The sequence below is a fragment of the Panthera onca genome, chromosome B4 (genome assembly GCF_046562875.1).
Source record: "Panthera onca isolate mPanOnc1 chromosome B4, mPanOnc1 haplotype 2, whole genome shotgun sequence".
Lineage (NCBI taxonomy): Eukaryota > Metazoa > Chordata > Mammalia > Carnivora > Felidae > Panthera > Panthera onca.
Genome location: NC_138345.1, coordinates 39,364,519 through 39,384,615, shown reverse-complemented (window position 1 = coordinate 39,384,615; position 20,097 = coordinate 39,364,519). Strand labels below are relative to the sequence as shown.

Below are 20,097 nucleotides of genomic sequence, written 5' to 3'. Positions count from 1 at the left end.
TTATATTTCATCTATGGCTACTTTCAGGCAAAAGGGGAGAGCTGATTAATCATGACAAAGACCCTATGACCTACAAAGGCTAAAATATTTACCAATTGGCTTTTTACAGAAAATGACATTTGCCAACTGCTAGATAAGAGTTTATAAGAATGAGGTAAATGGAGGATGCCATTGGTTCACTCTTGAGATGAAACTGCTGCTTTATTATACTGCCTCTCTCTCCTAAAAATGACCTCAGTACTTTACATCAGTCAACTCCAGTAATCAGCAATCAGTCACACAGACTCTTACCAGAAAGATAATCTGACCCAGGTCACCCATGGGACGAAGGTGCATGGTGTCATATGCTTCACACCGATAGGGTATGATCACCTGTGACCCCATACGTCCTAAAAAAGAACAGATTGAAACAAGGATCAATACTAACATAATATGAATACTTTATACAACAGTGAGTTGGTAAATATTTAAGTTACAGCATGACAAGTAAATGGAAATCATGTTTCACAAAAACATATTTTGCCCTGCTAGAGATGCCATAACTTTTCAGAGACCCCTATTCCTGTTTCAACATCCTACAGAGGAAGAGTGATAATGCTTCCTAACATACAGCAGATCAAAATTACATAAATCCAAGATACAAGTAATTTGTAACACTGTTAAATTGAAAAGAAACATGGTTCATGGTTTTCATTAGGCAACCCTAATAAGTGGCACTGAGCATACTGAACTCAAGGAACTTTACTTACCAAGGCGGTTGACAACATATCGGCCCAAGAATCCCGTTGCTCCAAACACAGTGGCCACAACCCCACTGACTGAAGAACGCCCACCTTTCCCATGAGGTATGAGTGAATGATGAAGCTGGCGACGAGGAGGGCCATGAAACACAGCTACGGCTCTCGCAGTAATAGAAGAACCTTAAAGAAAACCCCAGAGTATAAAAAAGTGGCAAACGTTAATATAAAAGTGAGTATGAATAACCTCTTTTCCTAGAAACTTGTAACATTATTTTGCTATCAGTACTTCCATATACTTAAGTTTAAAATGAATTTTTAAACTAAAAGTTATAATGTAAGTGCCTACAGCAATAATAAACACAAACAGCTGCAACAAAAAATCCATACGTCATAAGGAAATATGTAAAAATTAGAAAGTACAGTTGATCCTTGAACAACATGGGTTTTAACTGCATGGGTCCACTTATATGAGGATTTTTTTTGATAAATATAGCACAGTACTATAAATGTATTTTCCCTTCCTTATGATTTTCTTTAATAACATTTTCTTTTCTCTTGCTTACTTTATTGTAAAAACACGACATATAATACATACACATAAAACATACAAAATATGGTAATTAGTTCTTTAGTTACCAGTGAGGCTTCTGGTAAACAGTAGGCTATTGGTGATTAAGTTCAGGGGGAGTCAAAAGTTATACATGAATTTTTTACTGCATGGGGAGGGGAGGGGGTCAGTGCCCCTAACTACTTCATTGTTCAAAGGTCAACTATAAACTCCCTGCCCTATGGGATACAATATACAATATATTGTGATACAATATTTAAGTCACATTAAAAAAATTAAACAGTTAAAAATTAAGAGAGTAGAAACCTCCACAGTAAAAGGCACTGAGAGAATGCAAGGAAGGGAGCAATAAATCAGATAATTATGAGGAAGGATTCCTGGATAAAGTAGGTTTGGGGGGCCTTTTTTTTTTTTTTTTCCAGTTTTACTGAGAATGAACTGACATACAGCCCTGTGTAAGTTCAAGGCATATGGCATGATGGTTTGATTTATGTATATATAATGAAATGATTACACTAGGTTCAGCTGGCATCCACCAACTCATAGAGATCCAATAAAAATGAAAGAAGAAAAAAACAATTTTCTCCTTGCATTGAGAACTCTTAGCATGAACTCCCTTAAATTTTCTATGTATCTTACAGCAGCATTAGCTAAAGTCACCATGTTGTACATTACATCCCGAGTACTTTTTTACGTTATAATGGTAGGCTTGTACCCTCTGACCACCTTCCTCCAATCCTCACTCCCGCAACCCTTCACCTCTGGCCACCGCAAGTCTGAGCTCTTTTTCTACGAGTTTGGTTTTTTTTTTTTTTTAATTCCACATATAAGTGAGATCACACAGTATATGTCTTTCTCTGTCTGACTTATTTCACTTTAGGATAATGCCTTTAGGGTCGATCCATGTTGGAGCAGATCCATGTTGGAGTAGGATTTCCTCACTTTTTGTGGCTGAATAATATTCCAGTGTGTGTGTGCGCGTATATATATATATATATATATATGTGTGTGTGTGTGTGTGTGTGTGTGTGCGTATATGTATATATGTATATATATACATATACACACTACAACCTATTTATCTGTTCATCCCCTAATGGACACTTCGGTTGTTCTCACGTCTCGGCTACTGTAAATAATGCTGCAATAAACATGAGAATGCAGATATCTTTTTGACTTAGTGTTTTCACTCCCCTTGAATATATATTAGCAGAAGTGGAATTGCTGGATTGTACAGTTGTTATTTTTAATTTTTTGAGGAATCTCCATGCTGCTTTCCATAGTGGCTGCACCGCTTTACAATCCCAACAGCAGTGCACAAGGGCTCACTTTTCTCCACATCCTCGCTAACACGTGTTATCTCTTGTCTTTTTGATGATGGTGATTATAACAGGTGTGAGGTCATAGCTTACTGTGGTTTTAATTTGCATTTCCCTGATGACTAGTAATGTTGAGTACCTTTTCATGTACCTGTTGGCCTTCCGTATATTTTCTTTGCCCATGTTTTAATTGGGTTATTTGTCGGTTTTTCCTACTGAGTAATAAACTATTTTGAGAAAGGTTTTAAAGAGGAGTAACAACAGATTTCCATGTGAAACATGTAACACATACAACAATGTAGAGATGGAAATGAATAAGCCCAGTGCAGGTAACAGAAGATTTACCTGGAACAGACTCTGAAACTGATGATGAATGAAAAATAAAGTTGATGATATATGCTGGAGGTAGAGGACTGTTCGTATAGAACATTTTTTTAAAAAAGCGTACAGTTCAGACTTAATATAAAACTATTGAAAATCATCAAAAGTAATGACAAAAGGAGTGGTTGAGAAAAGATTTCTGAACTTTGGAAAGGTTAATAGTGATTTGTCAAACCTCTCACTATTTCTTTTTCATACACTCAAGTTCTTTTTTTTTTTTATAATTTTTTTTTATAATTTTTTTTTTCCAACGTTTATTTTTGGGACAGAGAGAGACAGAGCATGAACGGGGGAGGGACAGAGAGAGAGGAAGACACAGAATCGGAAACAGGCTCCAGGCTCTGAGCCATCAGCCCAGAGCCCGACGCGGGGCTCGAACTCACGGACCGCGAGATCGTGACCTGGCTGAAGTCGGACGCCCAACCAACTGCGCCACCCAGGCGCCCCTCAAGTTCTTGATCCTCAAAGTTCCTGCATCAGTGCTTTACATCTTCTCCACCCAGTCTATATGTGCAAGGAGACTACATGGCCTTAGCCTGAACGCCTGCCAGGATGGGAAACACCACTTCCCATGGCAGACCGTACTCATTCCATCCAATAGTGAGCAAGTTCCACCACATGGGAGATCAGTGGCTGCTTCCCAGTAGCGTTGATCCCTATGTTCCTCTGGAATGACAAAGGACAAATCTAATCCCTCTTCTACACCTAAGTGTAGCAACGATATCTCTACTAAGTCTTCTCCAGGTTACACATCCTAGGTTCTGTTAACTATTCCTCATTTGGCAGAAGTGTAAAACTCCTTTGGATACATGTCAATTTTCAAGTGCCTTGAAACTCATTAGGGCAGTTTTAGAGCAAGTTACCTAATGTTCAGGGAGTAAGTAAAAAAACAACTGAAAGGTCTAAAGTGCTGATGATAAACGTCTGCTCCAATCAACAAACTGCTTACCAAGAGCACTAGTGTTTTGTAAACTTGGGGAAAGCTAAAAGAAACAAACAGAAATTGCTTTAGAAAATCTGTGTTTGGAGGAAAAAAAAGTCATTTCAAGCCCCAAGTTGGGCTCTGTATTGGGCATGAAGGAAGGAAGGAAGGAAAGAAGGATGGAAGGAAAAAAAGAGGAAGGAAGGAAGGAAGGAAGGAAGGAAGGAAGGAAAGGGAGGAAGGAAAGTAAATAAGTAAGTCTGTGTCTATTTTCTGCACCAGACCCTCAGTGGCACTCTGCCCAGAAACCATGGTTTTTCCCTATGCAAAAGCATGAAATTACACAAAAAGCCTAGCTTACTGAATAGCATCTGAAACCACACTAAAAAGGTTAAAACAAACCTAGCTTACTGAAAAGCGTCTGAAACCACGCATCTGAAAGGTTAAAACAAACACTGCAGATCAGACACACAACAATAACTGTCATAGTAACAGCAAAACTTACAAAGCTGTTACCCGATGCCAGGCATTGTTCTATGTGCTTAGTAGGTATTGTCTTATTTAATACAATTTTTACTGTCAGATTACAGATGAGGAAACTCAGGCTCGGAGAGGTTAAGTGATTTGCCTGAAAAGCCAGCAAAGGAGAATGAAAAGCAGTCCAGTAAGGGAAGGGGGAAAAAAAAAAAAAAAGGAAATGGTAGGAGCCAAACGAAGAGAGTGATTCATAGAGGTAAGAGTTAACTGTCAAATGTTGAAAAGTGAAGTAGGATGGGGACAGAGGACCACAGATCTAAAAGATGTTGGTTCTGAATGGCCTTAATAAGAGCAATTTTATTGCAGTGGGGATGACAGTCTACTGGAGAGGGCAAGAGAAAATGAAAGGTAAGGGAGTGGGAAAAAGAGTATCGATGATTCTTCTGAGGAGACGTGGAGAAAAGGACTAGAGGAACATGAGGACAAGGAAGGATTTTTTTTTTTAAATATGAGCTATTATAACATATTTACACGCTGATGGAAATGAGCTGGTAGAGGGGAAACATTAATGATTCAGGGGAGGAAACGCACAGGTAATTGAGGATGGGATGGATTGCAAAGCAAAAGAACTAGCCTCAGATCAAAACGAAAGGAGCTCATCCACTTTAACAGGAAGGAAAGTTGCAAATTATTGCAGCTCAGCTATTAGATTTTTATGGTGGAGAAAAAGATTGTTCCCATCTACTTCCTTTTTATTTTTATTTTTTTTATTTGAGAGATACAGAATAGGGGAAAGGTGCAGAGGGAAAGAGAGAGAATCCTAAGCAGGCTCCATGCTGAGTGTGAGCCCCAACATGAGGCTCGATCCCTCGACCCTGGGGTCATGACCTGAGCCCAGATGGAGAGTCAGATGCTCAACCGAATGAGCCACCCCATGCCCCTGACACTGCTGATTTCTAGGTTAAGTTGAGAATGAGAGAGAAGCACATGTTAGAAGTTTTAGGAGATTGGCAATGGTAAATAATCATTACAGAGAAAGGGAAAGCAAATTTCTTTGAAAAAATGTAGTACTGAAAATCTACTTAATGTTTGTATTCATGAATTTAAAATAAGTCAGTTTGGAGTTTTCCCTAGTTCAGTTCTCTACTGCTCAGGGGTAAGCAAGAAATATGTGGTAAGCTTGTTTTTTTTGTTTTTTTGTTTTTTTGTTTTTTTTAATGCCACAGGCAGATGCACTGGGAAGTTGAGAATTTATAAAAGGGAATGATTAAAATGATGAGTAAGAAAGGAAATGAGGACACTGGACAAAGGATAGTTAATAAATTGTGAAAAATGACTGCAGCCAAGGAATTAATAATGCCTCAAATGGTTGTTATGAGGATTAGAGTAATGTATATAAAGTATTTAGAACACTATCTAGCACATGTTAAGCTCTCTATGAGTAACAGATGCTTTCATTTGTTATTACTTCAAAATCCCTGAGGTGATATTACATCAACCTCATCTAATTATTTGGGTTTTTTTTCCCCAAAAATTACGGACCAAGCACTATTCTAAACTGTAACTAGCACAGTAAAAAAGACAAAGTGCCTGGCCTCAGGGAGCTTACATTTTAGAGGGTTGACATGAAAATTAATATATGAGTAAGTACCTGTCACAGTGCTTTGCACTAATAGGTGCTCAATAAGTAAATATAAGTTGTTTGGCTCCAGCCTATTTTCTTCCACATATTATGAACACCATTAGGAGAGTAATATCCTTTATTCATTATATTCCTTTGCTCAAAAACCTACATTGGTTTCTTACTGTGATATTTAAATTACTGTAATATTAAACCAATCCTTCCAAACACATTTGCTTGCACACTGCATTGATTTATTTATAAACTACATACACATTCTATGTAGTACCAATATGTTGTGTACATTATAAAACATACTAAAGCACTTAGAATAGTAGCTGGCATATAGTTTGAACTACAGAAATGTTAGCTATTGTTGTTATTATTACTAAATATGTTTCTTAAGTTCTGATACCATATTTTTTTTTATGTTTATTTATTCTGAGAAAGAGAGCATGCCTGGGAGCCAGGGAGGGGCATAGAGAGATGGAGAGAGAATCCCAAGCAAGCTCTGCACCATCAGCATAGAGCCTGAAACGGGGTTCAATCCCACAAAACATGTGATCATAACCTGGGCCAAAATCAGAAGTCAGATGTTTAGTCAACTGGAGCCACCCAGGCATCCTGTGAAACCACTTTTTTGTATGCCACTGATTCCTCTTACAAAACCCACTTTGGAGACCACTGGTCTAAACTGCTGGACTTCCAAAGGCCTCCATTATTTAATCCCATCTAATGTATTCAACTTTCTTTTCTACTACTCCAGATCTATAGGTAGTCATTTCACTCCCTTCTAAGGACTTTGTGATTCCATTCTTGTGAATTCTTGTGATTCCACCTTGTCCTTGCCTATGCCCGTGCTGGGAAAATACCCAGCTTCTCTGACTTTCCAGATTGTAACAACCCTAAAAAATCAGTGGAAGCTTTGCAATTCTCTACTGGTCTTCCAATCTAATTACTTCAAATGATACAATATTTCCCTTTTCTGATTTCCTATGGTACTTAATAGTCTCTCCACATTTCACCATATATAATGTATTACACAGTTCTGTTCTACAGTGTTTTGATTATGTTACACACTAGACTTGCCTCTCCAGAGTCTATGCAAAAGCTTATTTTACCAGAGACAATAAAGCATACTGGTTAAGAGCACAAGCAATGGCTTCAATTTAAAAGGGGTACGTTACAGTGAAAATGTTTATGGAAATATTTAGGATTGTGGATAGCAGATAGCAGATACTCAACCAATAGCAGTTATTATCATTCATGATCTACATTATGTCACACCAATGTAATACTTTGACAAGAACCAACAAATGTCTTGCAAAGAAGTCATGACTACAAAACCATCACTATAAATGATGTGAACCAATCACCTTCCCAGTAGTATGCAGAAGCCCTACCCAAGATGTAAAACTAAAAAAGTCCTCCAAATACTTCTGACTTGCTTCTCAGCCTAAACATCAGAACTACTTGTGTAGCTTTTTAAAATTTAAGGTGCAAGGAGCCAATCTCAAAAATTCTGATTTAATACCTCTGCAATGAGTCTCCATTTCTATTTTTTCTAAAAGCATTAAAAATTATTCTAACATGCAGCTAATTTTGAGAACAAACAATATTTGGTAATGACTAGAATACACTACGAAAAAATACAACTTTTGGAGGCTGATTGGGTCAAATTTGTGAAAGGATGGAGGCAGAAGAATGATAATGAACCGTAACTGTATTTCCAATTTCCTTGCTTTTCTTGCCTCCTTTTGTGTAAGAGCAAATATATACTGTATTCTCAAACTGAGGACCGTGACAGCAGATCCAATCAGAATAGAAGGAAAAATAAACAACGCTTAGACAAACACTAGATATCCTTTACTCTTCTTCCCTTTTCTTTCCATTAAACTCCTGACTGTTGGTTCTCTCTCCAGCATCCCTCGCTCCCCCAGACCTCAGTGCCTCGACCTAACACACTCTACATCCGCAGAAACGCCTCGGACTTAGAAAATGCTTTTATAAACGTTACTTTAACCGTTTCAGAAACTCCCTGACGTTGTGGTATTACCGCCACTGTAACAGAAAGAATCTCAACTTGAGAGAGATTAAGGGTTTGCACAAGATCATACAGTCAATCCATTAAGAACATTCTCTCACTGTCTTTTCCCCCCATCTTTTTCTGATTCTTCCCCCCACGGGGGCCCAAAAGGCCCACTGCCGGCCACACACACTTGTCTCATAACCTCAAACCGTTCCAACTCTTCCAGAACTCATTCTTTCGATCCTTTACAACCCCCACCCCCCGCCACGTTCTCCTTTTCCCTTCCCGTTGCTCATGTTCGCTCAGCACAGACCCCTTTCCAAGTGTACAATTTAATATGTGAGCCGGGGAGGGGAAAAGGAAAGCAGAAACTACAGGCAGTTCCGGACCTAGAAAAACCGAGGTGCCTTGGGAGTCGGCATGAACGCTGCAGCACGGCACCACTCCCAACACTTCGGATCCCCATCTCGGAATCCCGATAGGGAGCCCCTGCTCCCGGTGACACTTACGTGACATTGGCAGGGCTCGGACAACCCTAGGGTGGACGGCGGCCGCCATCTTCTCCCACAATCCCCCGCAACCGGCGCTCTGGCTACGGCCACTGAGCTGGGCCAAAAGTAATCTTCCACGCCTTGCTGCGCAGGCGCCAACGGGAAAAGAAGGGGCGTGTCAGAGATTAGGATAGGGTGTAAACTGGAGGGAACTGGGGAGGAGAGCAAGGTACAAGGGAGGGTACGTGGAAAAGAGGGCAAAAAGGGGAAATAGAAAGCGAAGAATTTTGGGGTCAGAATCTCAGATCTGGAGCCGACCGTAAAGATAATCTCATTACCAAGGAATGTGAAGTTCAGAGTCAACCAGTGACTGGCTCGAGGGCATACAAAATGGCACAACCCGAGCTGCCTGAGCCAAGCTTTCCTGACTCAGTTCAGTTCATTATTTCCTGAAAATGTCAGATAGAGAAGTTCTGGTGAGACTAGGGGAAAGTAGAGGCGCGGCCCCTGCGCTCGGGAAGTTCTCGAAGGAGAGAACCAGGGTCTAGAGGAGAAGTCAGAAAAGAAAGGAGTGAAGCAGGGACGAAGAGAAAGGGAGGAAGAAAAATAGAAATGAGGATGTGCACGTCGAACTCGTGCACATTCTCTCCCCGGAGACTTAGCTCTTGTTGTACCCTTTGCCTGGCAGGCTCACTTAGATGTCTACTCCAGTTCAAGTTTCTGCTCGAAGAAAACTTCTCAGACACCCAAGGTGGTCATCACTCCATCAGTCTCTTCGTTGCTATTTTATATGTGAAAGCACTTACCACCAACTGACATGTGAATCCAGTTATCCTTATCCTGGTGCATGATTCATGAGTGGACTTAAGGAAGTCTGTGAACCTCCTGAAATATTAAGTAAAATCTAGTGGGTACGTATGCCACTGCACATTTTTCTAGAAGGAAACTCAAGATGACTCTAGAACAGTGGTTCTTAATTTTTTTTAAACTGTGGACCAATTTGAGAATCTGCACTGTTTTAGAAAGAGGTATCTAGACTCCAAAGAGATTCCAGAAAGATTAAGTACTTGGCTTTTTTAACTAGTCTATTTTGGTCGTTCAAGATCTGGGAGTAGGAGACAGCAAACTGCTCTGAGACATCTGCCTTGGGCTTATCAGAAAACAAACTAGTTGGGGGATCTTTCTAGATTGGTAATTCTTTCAGTGTTTTGTGGTTTTGTTTGTTTTTTGGTTGTGTGTGTGTGTGTGTGTGTGTGTGTGTGTTTAGGAAGAAAGCAGTGTGAGTTGCTTGGATGGACAAAAGTCCCATAATGAGCAGAGGTTATTAGGCTTGTAAAATTGGTTGTACCCCATTCTATCCCTCCCCCACTATTTGTTGAAGTGTCATCTACCAAATTGAATTGCAAGAGGAAAGAAACTTTTGAAGAAAATCAGAGAAGTTTAAAAATGCTTCACCGTCTTAAATCTCTTGGCCTCGTCCAGTTTTCACCCAGCGCTTAAAATTTTCTGATATTTGATTCTGGGGTCAATATGATTATAAAAAACTGGTTCTGAAAAGTTGACAGACCCCATTATCATCACCATCCTCCTAACACCTGTGTAACATGCCAAGTATGGTATTTTACATTTCCAAGTCAAACACTGATTGATGTTCTCAATACTAGTTTCAAGGTGGCATATTGTTCAAAAAGCACTGACTTAAAACTCGGAATGTTAGATCCCAGTCCTAGCTTTACCAGTTAATAGTTGTGACCTGGGCAAGTTTCTACACCTGTCAAACAGGGAAAGTAATACCTGCCCTATTACCTCAAAAGGTTATTGTGAGGATCAGATGACATAATGGGTGTGAAGGTGCTTTCTCAACTGCAGAATACTGTATGCATGTAAATGAAGTTCTATTTAAATACCACTGAAGTATCAAAATCCTAGACTGTTAGAACTTGAAGGGATGTAAGACATGAGTAAGCCCAATTTCTTTATTTTAAAGATGAAAAAACTGAGGCAGTGTAAAAAAATCATCAATAGATAAATAACCTTGTTGAAGAAAGCCTGTAACAAACAAGTCAGTGACTTTTGAATTTGTTAACAGTTGTAAACTTTATCTTGTGACCTTGATCAAGATTCTTCTTGTTTCATAGAAACTACATTATCAGTCCTATATGGAGTCATTAATTAAGAGTACCTAGGATAACATTTCTAAAGGGGATGTACTAAAAATAAAGTCCTCCTCAAGGAAAGAAATTGCCAATCAAATGCCTCTTGGTCTGATTTATCCCAGCTCATTCTCTGGTCAAGGCATTGTAGAGAAAGGATTAGGGCTATTGTATCTGACCATCAAAAACAAAATTATAACCCAGAAATGGTCAGTTTGGGCAAAATATCTGCAAATTTATTATTATTATTACAAAAGGTAAGATGCTTATAACAGAGTCAAGGCTGAGTCCACAAAATGAAATGATTCCATGGGCTTTGTATAAAAAAATTAGTAGATGCTCAGTTTTTATTTCTTCTCTGTACCCATCTGAATTTGTTTGTACATAACACTGTTGTTTTAAGTGCAACCCATTGGTAAAATTCCCCGTCCCGTATTCCCTTCCTAAATTAGATACTTAAAGGAGAAAAATAATTGGAAGCAAGCCAGCCCAGTCCTTCCAAACTAAGCATCAGAGCCTTGGAGTGTATCTTCACCTATCCCCCTTGTCCTGTGACAACTCAGTTTCTGGTAGCTTCACTACTGTTGCTATAGAGACAATGATATCACCAGTTGTGATTCTGATGTCACTCTTCAGTCCCAACAAGGGGGAGGTACATGGAAGGCTGGGGGAGGAAACAAGATCTTGAGCTGAGCAAGAACACCCCAGCATCTTCACTGGACATCACTGGAGTCTTCTGTGGTTCACTATTCCAGTGCTACAGAGGTAAGAAATTCCACTGGACTGATAAAACAGCCCATTTTCTGAGCCTCTGTGGTTAAAAAGGAGAATTCAGTGACAAGCGATGGTTAACTTTTAGTATTCAACCCAGCCTCCTTCTTTGCACAGTTTTAATTTTTGCATCAGTTTTCTGGGAATAAATAAGCCTCTCACTCAGTAGCATTACAACTAAAGCTACCATCTTTACTGCTAAAATTTTTATTTTGTTGCAGATTTGACCAGATCTCCTTGGCCATCTTTTTGGGATCATGAGGGGCTCTTACTCCCTGCTTCCCAATTTGACAATGAGACTGGAAGCTTGACTACCTGCTGACTTATTTTCATTGTGTAGCTATTCCAAAAGTTTTTTGTTTTTTGTTTTTTGTTCTTTAACCCCAGTGCTCTAATAGCAAAATCAGACTGGTGTAGCTCTGATTCCCGAATCTCCTCTACTTTAATTCTCTCTACTATTATTTCTGAAGCCTTGGCTAGACAATATGTAGCCATGTGGAGGAAGTGTCTGTACTTTATGGTGCAATAGAGGAAGAAACCAAGGGAAAATGAAAGTGGAGGAGATTCACAGAGAAGCTTAACACTGAATGGTATCACCAAGGGAAAAAGACACACACACACACACACACACACACACACACACACACACACACACTTTTATCCTTAAACAAAATCAGTTGTAACTGATGTCAACAATAACCAAATTTATTGAGTGTGTACAATGTGCCAGGCACTTAGAGGAAGGCAGCAAGACAGAAAAAGAGAATATATATAATTGAATATATTCCTTTTTAAAACTAGTTACGAAACTTGGTTGAATGAACTTTAAAACTTAATATGATATGTATCAGCCCTGCTTCATATATGTTGTCTGTAGTTTGGGCTTTTCTGTGACTTTAAGAACCTTGAGTAAACAAGCCTCTTGCTTATGATGGATACAGAAGAAAACAGTCTTGAGATAGAGTTATGGTCTGGAGTACAGCAACCATAACCAAACCCCTGTGTTATGCCCTCTCTGGCTGGTATTCATGATTTGCACTCCTTCTCAATTAGTATTGAGGTAGCAACCACATTGGCACTTTTAAGAAATATCCCTTCTATTGGCTGCAGGATCCCTCTATTGGCCATAGAAAAATTTCACAGCTTGCAGGATGCTAACCTGTATTATTTAAAGTAGTATGTCCATTGTTTTTAACACTCCCTTTCTGAGCCTCAGTTTCCTAATCTGTAAAATGAGGTTGTTAGAATGGTTTCTAGGGTCCATTTGTCTATATATTGTATACAGTTATCTTTCTTTCCTCATCAAATTTAATAGATAATACAAAGCATTCGTTTTGTCTTTTACATCCTACCCTAACTCCAGGGTACTGTTCACCAACTTTAAGCATAAGAAATTTATGACACCATTCATTGGCTCCATTAAATTCTAGAGTTTCCTTCCCTCTTTTCCATCTCATTATGAAAAATATATACAGATTTAGAAGTCTGAATATTACCATCAAAAGATATTTAAGTACCATATATGTTATTATATACATAGTACTATATATATAGTAATACTATACATATATATATACACTATACATATATATAGTACTGTGTATATAGTAATATAATGTACTTATTGTATATGTATATTATGCATATGTGTATACTATGTATATGTGTATGCATATACATGTATATATGTATACTATGTATATAGTAATATATTTAGTACTATATATATAGTCTAAAGGTCCATGGATGCAGATAAACACGCAAGAAGACATAGAAAATATAATAAAAAAATGCTAGTACATCTAGGTGGAAGTGTTTGCTGGATACATGTGACTAAAACATGTTCTTTCTGTTTGTGAAAGAAGTTCAAGAGCACTTTTGAAGTAATGATTTATTTGTATTATTGGGATAGGAGAGTCTGTTAATAAACCACTATATATATATATACATATATATGTGTATATATATATGGAGAGAGAGAGGGAGAGAGAGTTATTCTCAGATTCTCCTATTAAAGAAAGAACAGTTGACACTATCTGGAATTTGAAATGGGCACTATTCATATATTCATTCTTTCAGCAGACAATTATTAAGCACCAACTTTAATACACTAGTTATGAGGGATACCAAGATGAGTAAGAAAATGCATCTGCCCTTAGAAAGCCATCTAATAAAGGAGATGAAATATATGTGAGCAATTAAAAAACTAGATGGGATGTAAAGGTTGAAGCAAAATATGACGTAAACCTTGATGGAGGACCAATCACATTGAATTAGGTATTTAGGAAATATTTCATAGATGGGGTAAGCTTTGTCCTGAACTATCAAGCAAGGGTGGTATTTAGAGAGACATCACTAGGAGGTTGGGTGGATATTCCAGTATGAGAGTACAATGCCCTAATGTCTTAAAGTACAATGCCCTAATGTCCTAATTTAAATGTCTTATAAGAGGTAGTGTAAGGGAGATCATTGATCTGGAAGTTATATCTAACTAACTATAAATCCCCTTTACAACATGAAGATGTATATTTCTCTTAAGTCCTCAAAAGAATATTTACAGAGTGTTTTGAGATCCATGAATTAATTCAGGGCACTTATTCTTCATTCCAGCTATTTATTTTTTGACTTACTAATCAAGCAAGTTTGAGATTAACCTAAAAACCTTTAGTTTTGTCATTGTTATTTAAGGCTATAAATCACTGATTTGGAAGTGGAGAATAATAATAGTCATTTCAGGAACTGTTGGCCAAAAGATAGAACCTTTTTTTGTCATCTGGGAACCATCAGACTGCACCCAGAATAAGATCTGGACTTGAAATTTGAATGTCATTTTGTGCTCATGACTTGTGTGCTACATGTGAAAAATAATGTGTAAGTCAAAATCATTATTTGGTAATAAGGGCAATTGGGTTCATATGTAAAATTAGTCATTTTTATCTGTGTCTTTCCATTGCAGATCCCTTATATTTCATGGCAGGAGGGGTGGGTAAATTTAGGGATAGTGAAGACAACAAATTAATCAAGAGCTTTCCTCGTATCTCAGAACCTGTCATCAGTAAGAGTAAGTGATCACATAATTTCCTTGCTTTTGCACTTAATTTTCACTCTTACTTTTTAATTGTGATATATGGCTTAAATAAGTTAGGAGATCCTGTTGAGTTTGTCATTTTCTATTAGAAGCAATTCGTTAGGATGAAATATCAACTGGAGATTGACAGGTAAGCTATTGTCTCTCACTTGCTCTGTCAACAGTCCAGAGCAACCTGTTTCTAAGTCTTCTCATTATTTGTCCAAGTAATATAGTATAAGTAAAATAGTAATATCCATTCCTTTATTCGTGGTAATGACTCAAGCATAAGGATATTAGCATATAATAGCTGCTGAGAGACCATACTAGGCTTAACTTCATAGACTTTAAAAACTCCCTTGTTAGGGTTAAAAGAAAACTATTAAAATGAGATACCAAAGAACTTTAGGAAATTGTAGAAATGTTTTAACGAAAAGAATAAATATTTATCTTTCTGGAGCTGGCCAGTCTTTCTCAGAGAGAATCTCTCCAGATAAACCCAGGCCCAGAGATTCTCATTCTTATGCAGATGTATATTAGAATCATCCAGGGAGCTTTTACAAAATTCAATGTCTAAGTTTCCCCACCCCAAAACCATTGAAATAAAATTTTTGAGGGGTTGCCTGGGTGGCTCAGTCAGATGAGCATCCGACTTTGGCTCAGGTCATTATCTCACAGTTTGTGGGTTCAAGCCCCTCATCAGGTTCTCTGATGTCAGTGCAGGGCCCGCTTTGGATCCTATGTCCGTCCTCTCTCTCTGCCCCTCCCCTGCTTGTGTTCTCTCTCTCAAAAATAAATAAAGATTTTAAAAATGTTTCTTAAAAAAGGAAATAAGGTTCTTTGGAAGGTAGTATCTGAGTCAGTATCTTTAAACAGCTCTCTGGGTGATTCTAAGGTCTAATCAGGGTGGAGAACCCATTGCTTACCCAAGGAATTTATTGTATTACAGTGTCAGGAAGAGTAAGAGAAACTGTATCCCTAACTCAGGAATCTGAATTAGTGATTGGGGTATGAAAATACATACAAATCCTTGTGGGAGCAAAAGACAAGTAGCTCTTAAAAGGTCTTCTGTTTTATTATTTATTTATTTATTTATTTGAGAGAAAGAGAGAGAGAGAGAGAGAGAGAGAGAGAGAGAGAGAGAGAGAGAATGAGCTGGGGAGGGGCGGTGGGGGGGGTGAAACAGAGGATCTGAAGCAGGCTCCAGGCTCTGAGCTATCAGCAGAGAGCCCGATGCAGAGCTCGAACTCCTGAACCACGAGATCATAACCTGAGCAGAAGTTGGATGCTTAACCAACTGAGCCACCCAGGGACCCCTATTTTCTTTTTAATAATTACCCATAATATTCTATATGACAAGAATAATAAATCCATTTATAAGTAAGCTTAAGTCATGTGTGTAATCTGTATTTTATTTGTGTTGGTTTAATTTTGAGGGAGGATGTCAACCCCCACCACTGCCCAAAGTCCTTTAAAACAAATATTTCCAATTAACTAGCTATTCAACCCCTAATAATGCTTATTTCAAGCAAATTTTTATAAAATGCAATTTCACTGTAAAAAAAATTAGGATGAGCTTTTGGACTTTACTGTAACAGTTTAAAACAACTTATAACAATTTTAAATACTTGCTTTGCTTTGTGCAAATCAAATATGAATCTGTATATCTGCTTAATAAAAATGTTTAGGCACATTAGAGAGGAAATATTGGCTTATTCTACCTTATTGAGAAGTATAGATGTAAGCAAAGTTTGTAATGAAAGCAGGGAACTTCAGTATGGAAGCCTGGTAATGGAAATCTGGCATGGAAAAAGAGGTCAAAGAGAAGCTTCTCATACTTGTAGATTAGCAGTGGACAAATATTATGATAATTGGCCATATTTTTGAAGACTATCAAATAAGATGCAATGGTATGGAAAGTGGACAAGAGTACGGCAAGGAATATAAGAATAGGGGCTATTACACTAAATTTTGAGGTGAGCCAAAAGCAAGTATAAGCAATTCTTTCATGACAAATGGCAACAAATGAAAGAAGACAGTGGTAGCAGCTAGATGGAGGCTTGTGGTGGGAGAAAACAACTAAAATGATTATCAGCTTTCTGGTTTGGAAGACTAGCTAGATGGCAGTGCCATTATTGAGATTAGGGAGTAGAGCAAAGTATTGGGAGAGCTATAGTACAGTCAGTATCAGCAAGGGCATCCACGCAAAGGCCCATTGGATGGTGCATGTGGTATCTCTTTTCTCTTGGCCTCAAGAATATTGGCTGAACCATGGAGACTAAGAATTCCCCCAGGATCCTTGGCTACTTGGAGGAGGGATTGGTCTTAAGGAGGATCTACTAGACTTATTGTTAATGTAAGTTAAGCTAGTGCTCTAGAAATTAATGAAAATTAAGCATATATTACTTTAAAAATAAGCTGGTGGGCAAAAAAAAAAAAAGTTGGTGGGACAACAACAGGCAGAAAGACACAAATTAATTCTATTTTGATCACATTGAGTTTTGAGTGTCTACTGAAAATCCAGGATGTGGAAGGGTTATCAAGCAAGAACACATAGAGCAGAACACATGGCTACATACGTTCATTTATGAACAAATCTGTATTAAGCACATCTACATATACCAAGCACCAGCTTCCGTACTAGAGACACATATATTTAAGAAATCTTCCTGCAGTTGACAGCTGAGGATGAAGAGATCCAGAGTTCGGTGGGTTGAAGTAGCTTTTGGGATAGGTCTCTCTATTGAAAGCATTGCTCCTATTTTCCACACCTCAGCCATTTGCCTATTTCTCTTTATGTTCATGTAACCTGTCCCTTTGATGACCCTTTCTCATTTTTTTTCTACTTCCAGATGTCAGATAGGGTTGACTGGCTACAAAGCCAAAATGGAGTATGCAAAGTTGATGTTTATACTCCTGGAGACAGCCAAGCCCAAGACTGGAAAATGGTAAGGGTCAACCACTTTTTATAGATACTAAATTAGGAATAAGTGGAGTACTATTAAGAGTAGCCTTACTCTCTCTACCACCACTACCCCACCTCTTATTTTCAATGGTGAAATTCTTGGGGAAAAATATGAATTCCTCTAGAACAAAAAGTTACCATCCATATTGTTTTGGGGGTAAATTCTATAATATGGTAATTTCATAGAAGAAATATAGTATAATTAATGCAAAACATATATTACAGCTGTAAAATTTTGTTAGTTTTTAAACAGAAAGGGATTGGATTTCAAACAGAAATGTCTCAAAAGTTCACAAACTATTTTCCAAAATGTAGAACACCTCAAAATTCTCAAAAGCATAAATTCTCATCTAAGTAACATTATCATTCTGCCTTCATCAGCCAACAAACATTTATTAAGTACTTAGTGTCAGGCACTATAAATCAGGGTTTAGTTAGAAGATGGAAACCATATCAAGTAATTTGATATTAAAAAATTTAGTGAGGGGTTCCTGGATGCTCAGTTGGTTGAGCATCTGACTTTGGCTCAGGTTGTGATCTTGCTGTCAGCACAGAGCCTGCTTCAGATCCTCCATTTCTCTCTCCCTCACCTCCCAAAATAAATAAACATTAAATTTTTTTTAATTTAATGAAAGACAATTAACTAAGTTAACCACTAAAAGCTGTAAAAGAAAACTGTAAGAGTTCCAGAAGTAGCAAGTGTAGAGAGAAGCCACTACCCCTAGGCTGCAAGAGAGTGAACAGGAAGAGACTAAGAACTCACAGAAGCTCCTTCTCCTTCAACCAAGGCAGCTTCAGATTTCTTTGGACAGAGTGTGGCTGCCACAGGAGCACTAGCCTGCTGGTGCAGAATACATTTGCCAGAAGGTGCAAGTGGGCCAGAAGTTCAGTGTCTCTCCAGTGCCCTGTACTAACAAAGCCAGTTGCCAAAGAAAAAATGTTAAAAGGGGTCCAATTCCAGTGTCACAGAGCAAGGCAAAGCATGGTAGACTTGGAGGTGAGAGACAATGTGGATGACTGGCACAGACTCTGTGCTTAGTCTTAGGGTCAAAGATATAAAAACAGGTTAGACAGAATTCTTTTTCTTAATTTAAGGGTTTCATAATCTAATGGAATCACTGTGGTGATTCTCATCCTTAGTATCAATATTTATCAAACACCTATTTGCATGTAATGTTGCATGACCCATCTATTTATTCAAAATCTATTTGGTCTATCTTATATAGCCTAAGAGAGAAAACACTAACAAATCTGCACAAAACATTAAGACATATAGATAATGAATATCCAATTACTATAGAGTAAGTGTCAATCAAAACTGCTTCTATTAGATCTTTTCTTTACCTTTGCTCTTTCCTGTAGAAAAACAAAAGATCAATTTTAATACTAAATCAAATTAAAAAAACAGTCACGATTTATCATTAAGGAAGGAACACTCTGGGGTATGCAACAATAAATAAATAAAAACAGTTTCTGCCCTCATAGACCTTGCCATTAATTGGGGAAATAAAAACTATACACGTGAAATATAAATATAATATAAAAGTTCTAAATAACCAGTAGACCCTAATTATATCTAAATAACCAGTAGACCCAAATTATCCATTTGCCAAATGGATTTTCTGGCAGTAATTGCTATAGATTTTTAAATAATAGATCCAAGTCGGAGGTTGTCAAGGAAAATTTCATAAAGTATGCTTAGCAGAGCTAGAGGTGAAGAAGAATAGAATGGGAGCTATATATGTTAACTTCAAACTAAAGTACTGGAGCAGAAGATGGCTGAGGAGAGAAAGTTAAAACCCTTAACCCTTTTTATGTTCTCTTTCATGGATGTGAAAATTTTCCCTGGCCTTGATTAAGAAAGACTCAGAGGGGCGCCTGGGTGGCTTAGTCGGTTAAGCGGCCGACTTCGGCTCAGGTCATGATCTCGCACTCCGTGAGTTCGAGCCCCGCATCAGGCTCTGTGCTGACAGCTCAGAGCCTGGAGCCTGTTTCAGATTCTGTGTCTCCCTCTCTCTGACCCTCCCCCGTTCATGCTCTGTCTCTCTCTGTCTCAAAAATAAATAAACGTTAAAAAAATAAAATAAAAGAAAGAAAGACTCAAAATTAGACACCTGGGTGTCTCAGTTGGTTAAGCATTTGACTTTGGCTTAGGTCATGATCTCACAGTTTGTGAGTTTAAGCCCTGCATTGGGCTTTGTGCTAACAGCTCAAAAGCCAGGAGCCTGTTTCGGATTCTGTGTCTCCCTCTCTTTTTGCCTTTCCCCTGCTCTCTCTCTCTCTCTCTCTCTCTCTCTCTCTCGCATGCGCTCTCTCTCTCTCTCAAATATAAATAAATCGTTAAAAAAATTTTTTTAAAAGAAAGACTCAGAAATAATTTGGCATTCACCTTCCCACCTGTTCATGATACTACTGTATAAGAAGAGAAAGAATTAAAGGTTGCAAGAGGGCAATGGGGTTTGGAAGATATAGATGTTTGATTGTAGACTTCATTGATAGAAAAAGTCATGTGATTAGTCTTTCAGTCAGTCATTATGGCCTCATCAACCACTTTTGCAAAGTTCTGGATAGAGTGGAATAATAGATATAAGGT

The 20,097-nt window shown here is 38.1% G+C and overlaps 2 protein-coding genes across 4 annotated transcripts in view; one reads left to right on the top strand and one right to left on the bottom strand.

Moving 5' to 3' along the window:
* NDUFA9 (NADH:ubiquinone oxidoreductase subunit A9) overlaps positions 1-8,692 on the bottom strand; it is a 37,234-nt gene extending 28,542 nt beyond the window's left edge. Inside the window, exons 1-3 of the mRNA XM_060658648.2 lie at positions 8,567-8,692; positions 750-920; positions 292-389 (exon numbers count right to left, since the gene is read on the bottom strand). Of these exons, the coding sequence (XP_060514631.1) occupies positions 292-389; positions 750-920; positions 8,567-8,615 (318 nt within the window). The 5' untranslated portion in view covers positions 8,616-8,692. The remainder of the gene's footprint in view (positions 1-291; positions 390-749; positions 921-8,566) is intronic.
* A 54-nt stretch (positions 8,693-8,746) lies between these two features.
* AKAP3 (A-kinase anchoring protein 3) overlaps positions 8,747-20,097 on the top strand; it is a 48,762-nt gene continuing 37,411 nt past the window's right edge. For 2 of the 3 annotated variants that reach the window (XM_078450147.2, XM_078450145.2), the window contains exons 1-4: positions 8,747-9,459; positions 11,338-11,466; positions 14,429-14,533; positions 17,392-17,487. In XM_078450147.2, coding sequence (XP_078306273.1) covers positions 17,392-17,487 — 96 coding nt within the window. In that variant the 5' untranslated portion in view covers positions 8,747-9,459; positions 11,338-11,466; positions 14,429-14,533. Of the gene's footprint in view, positions 9,460-11,337; positions 11,467-14,399; positions 14,534-17,391; positions 17,488-20,097 lie in introns of all 3 variants that reach the window. The other variant, XM_078450146.2, reaches the window with a different exon arrangement.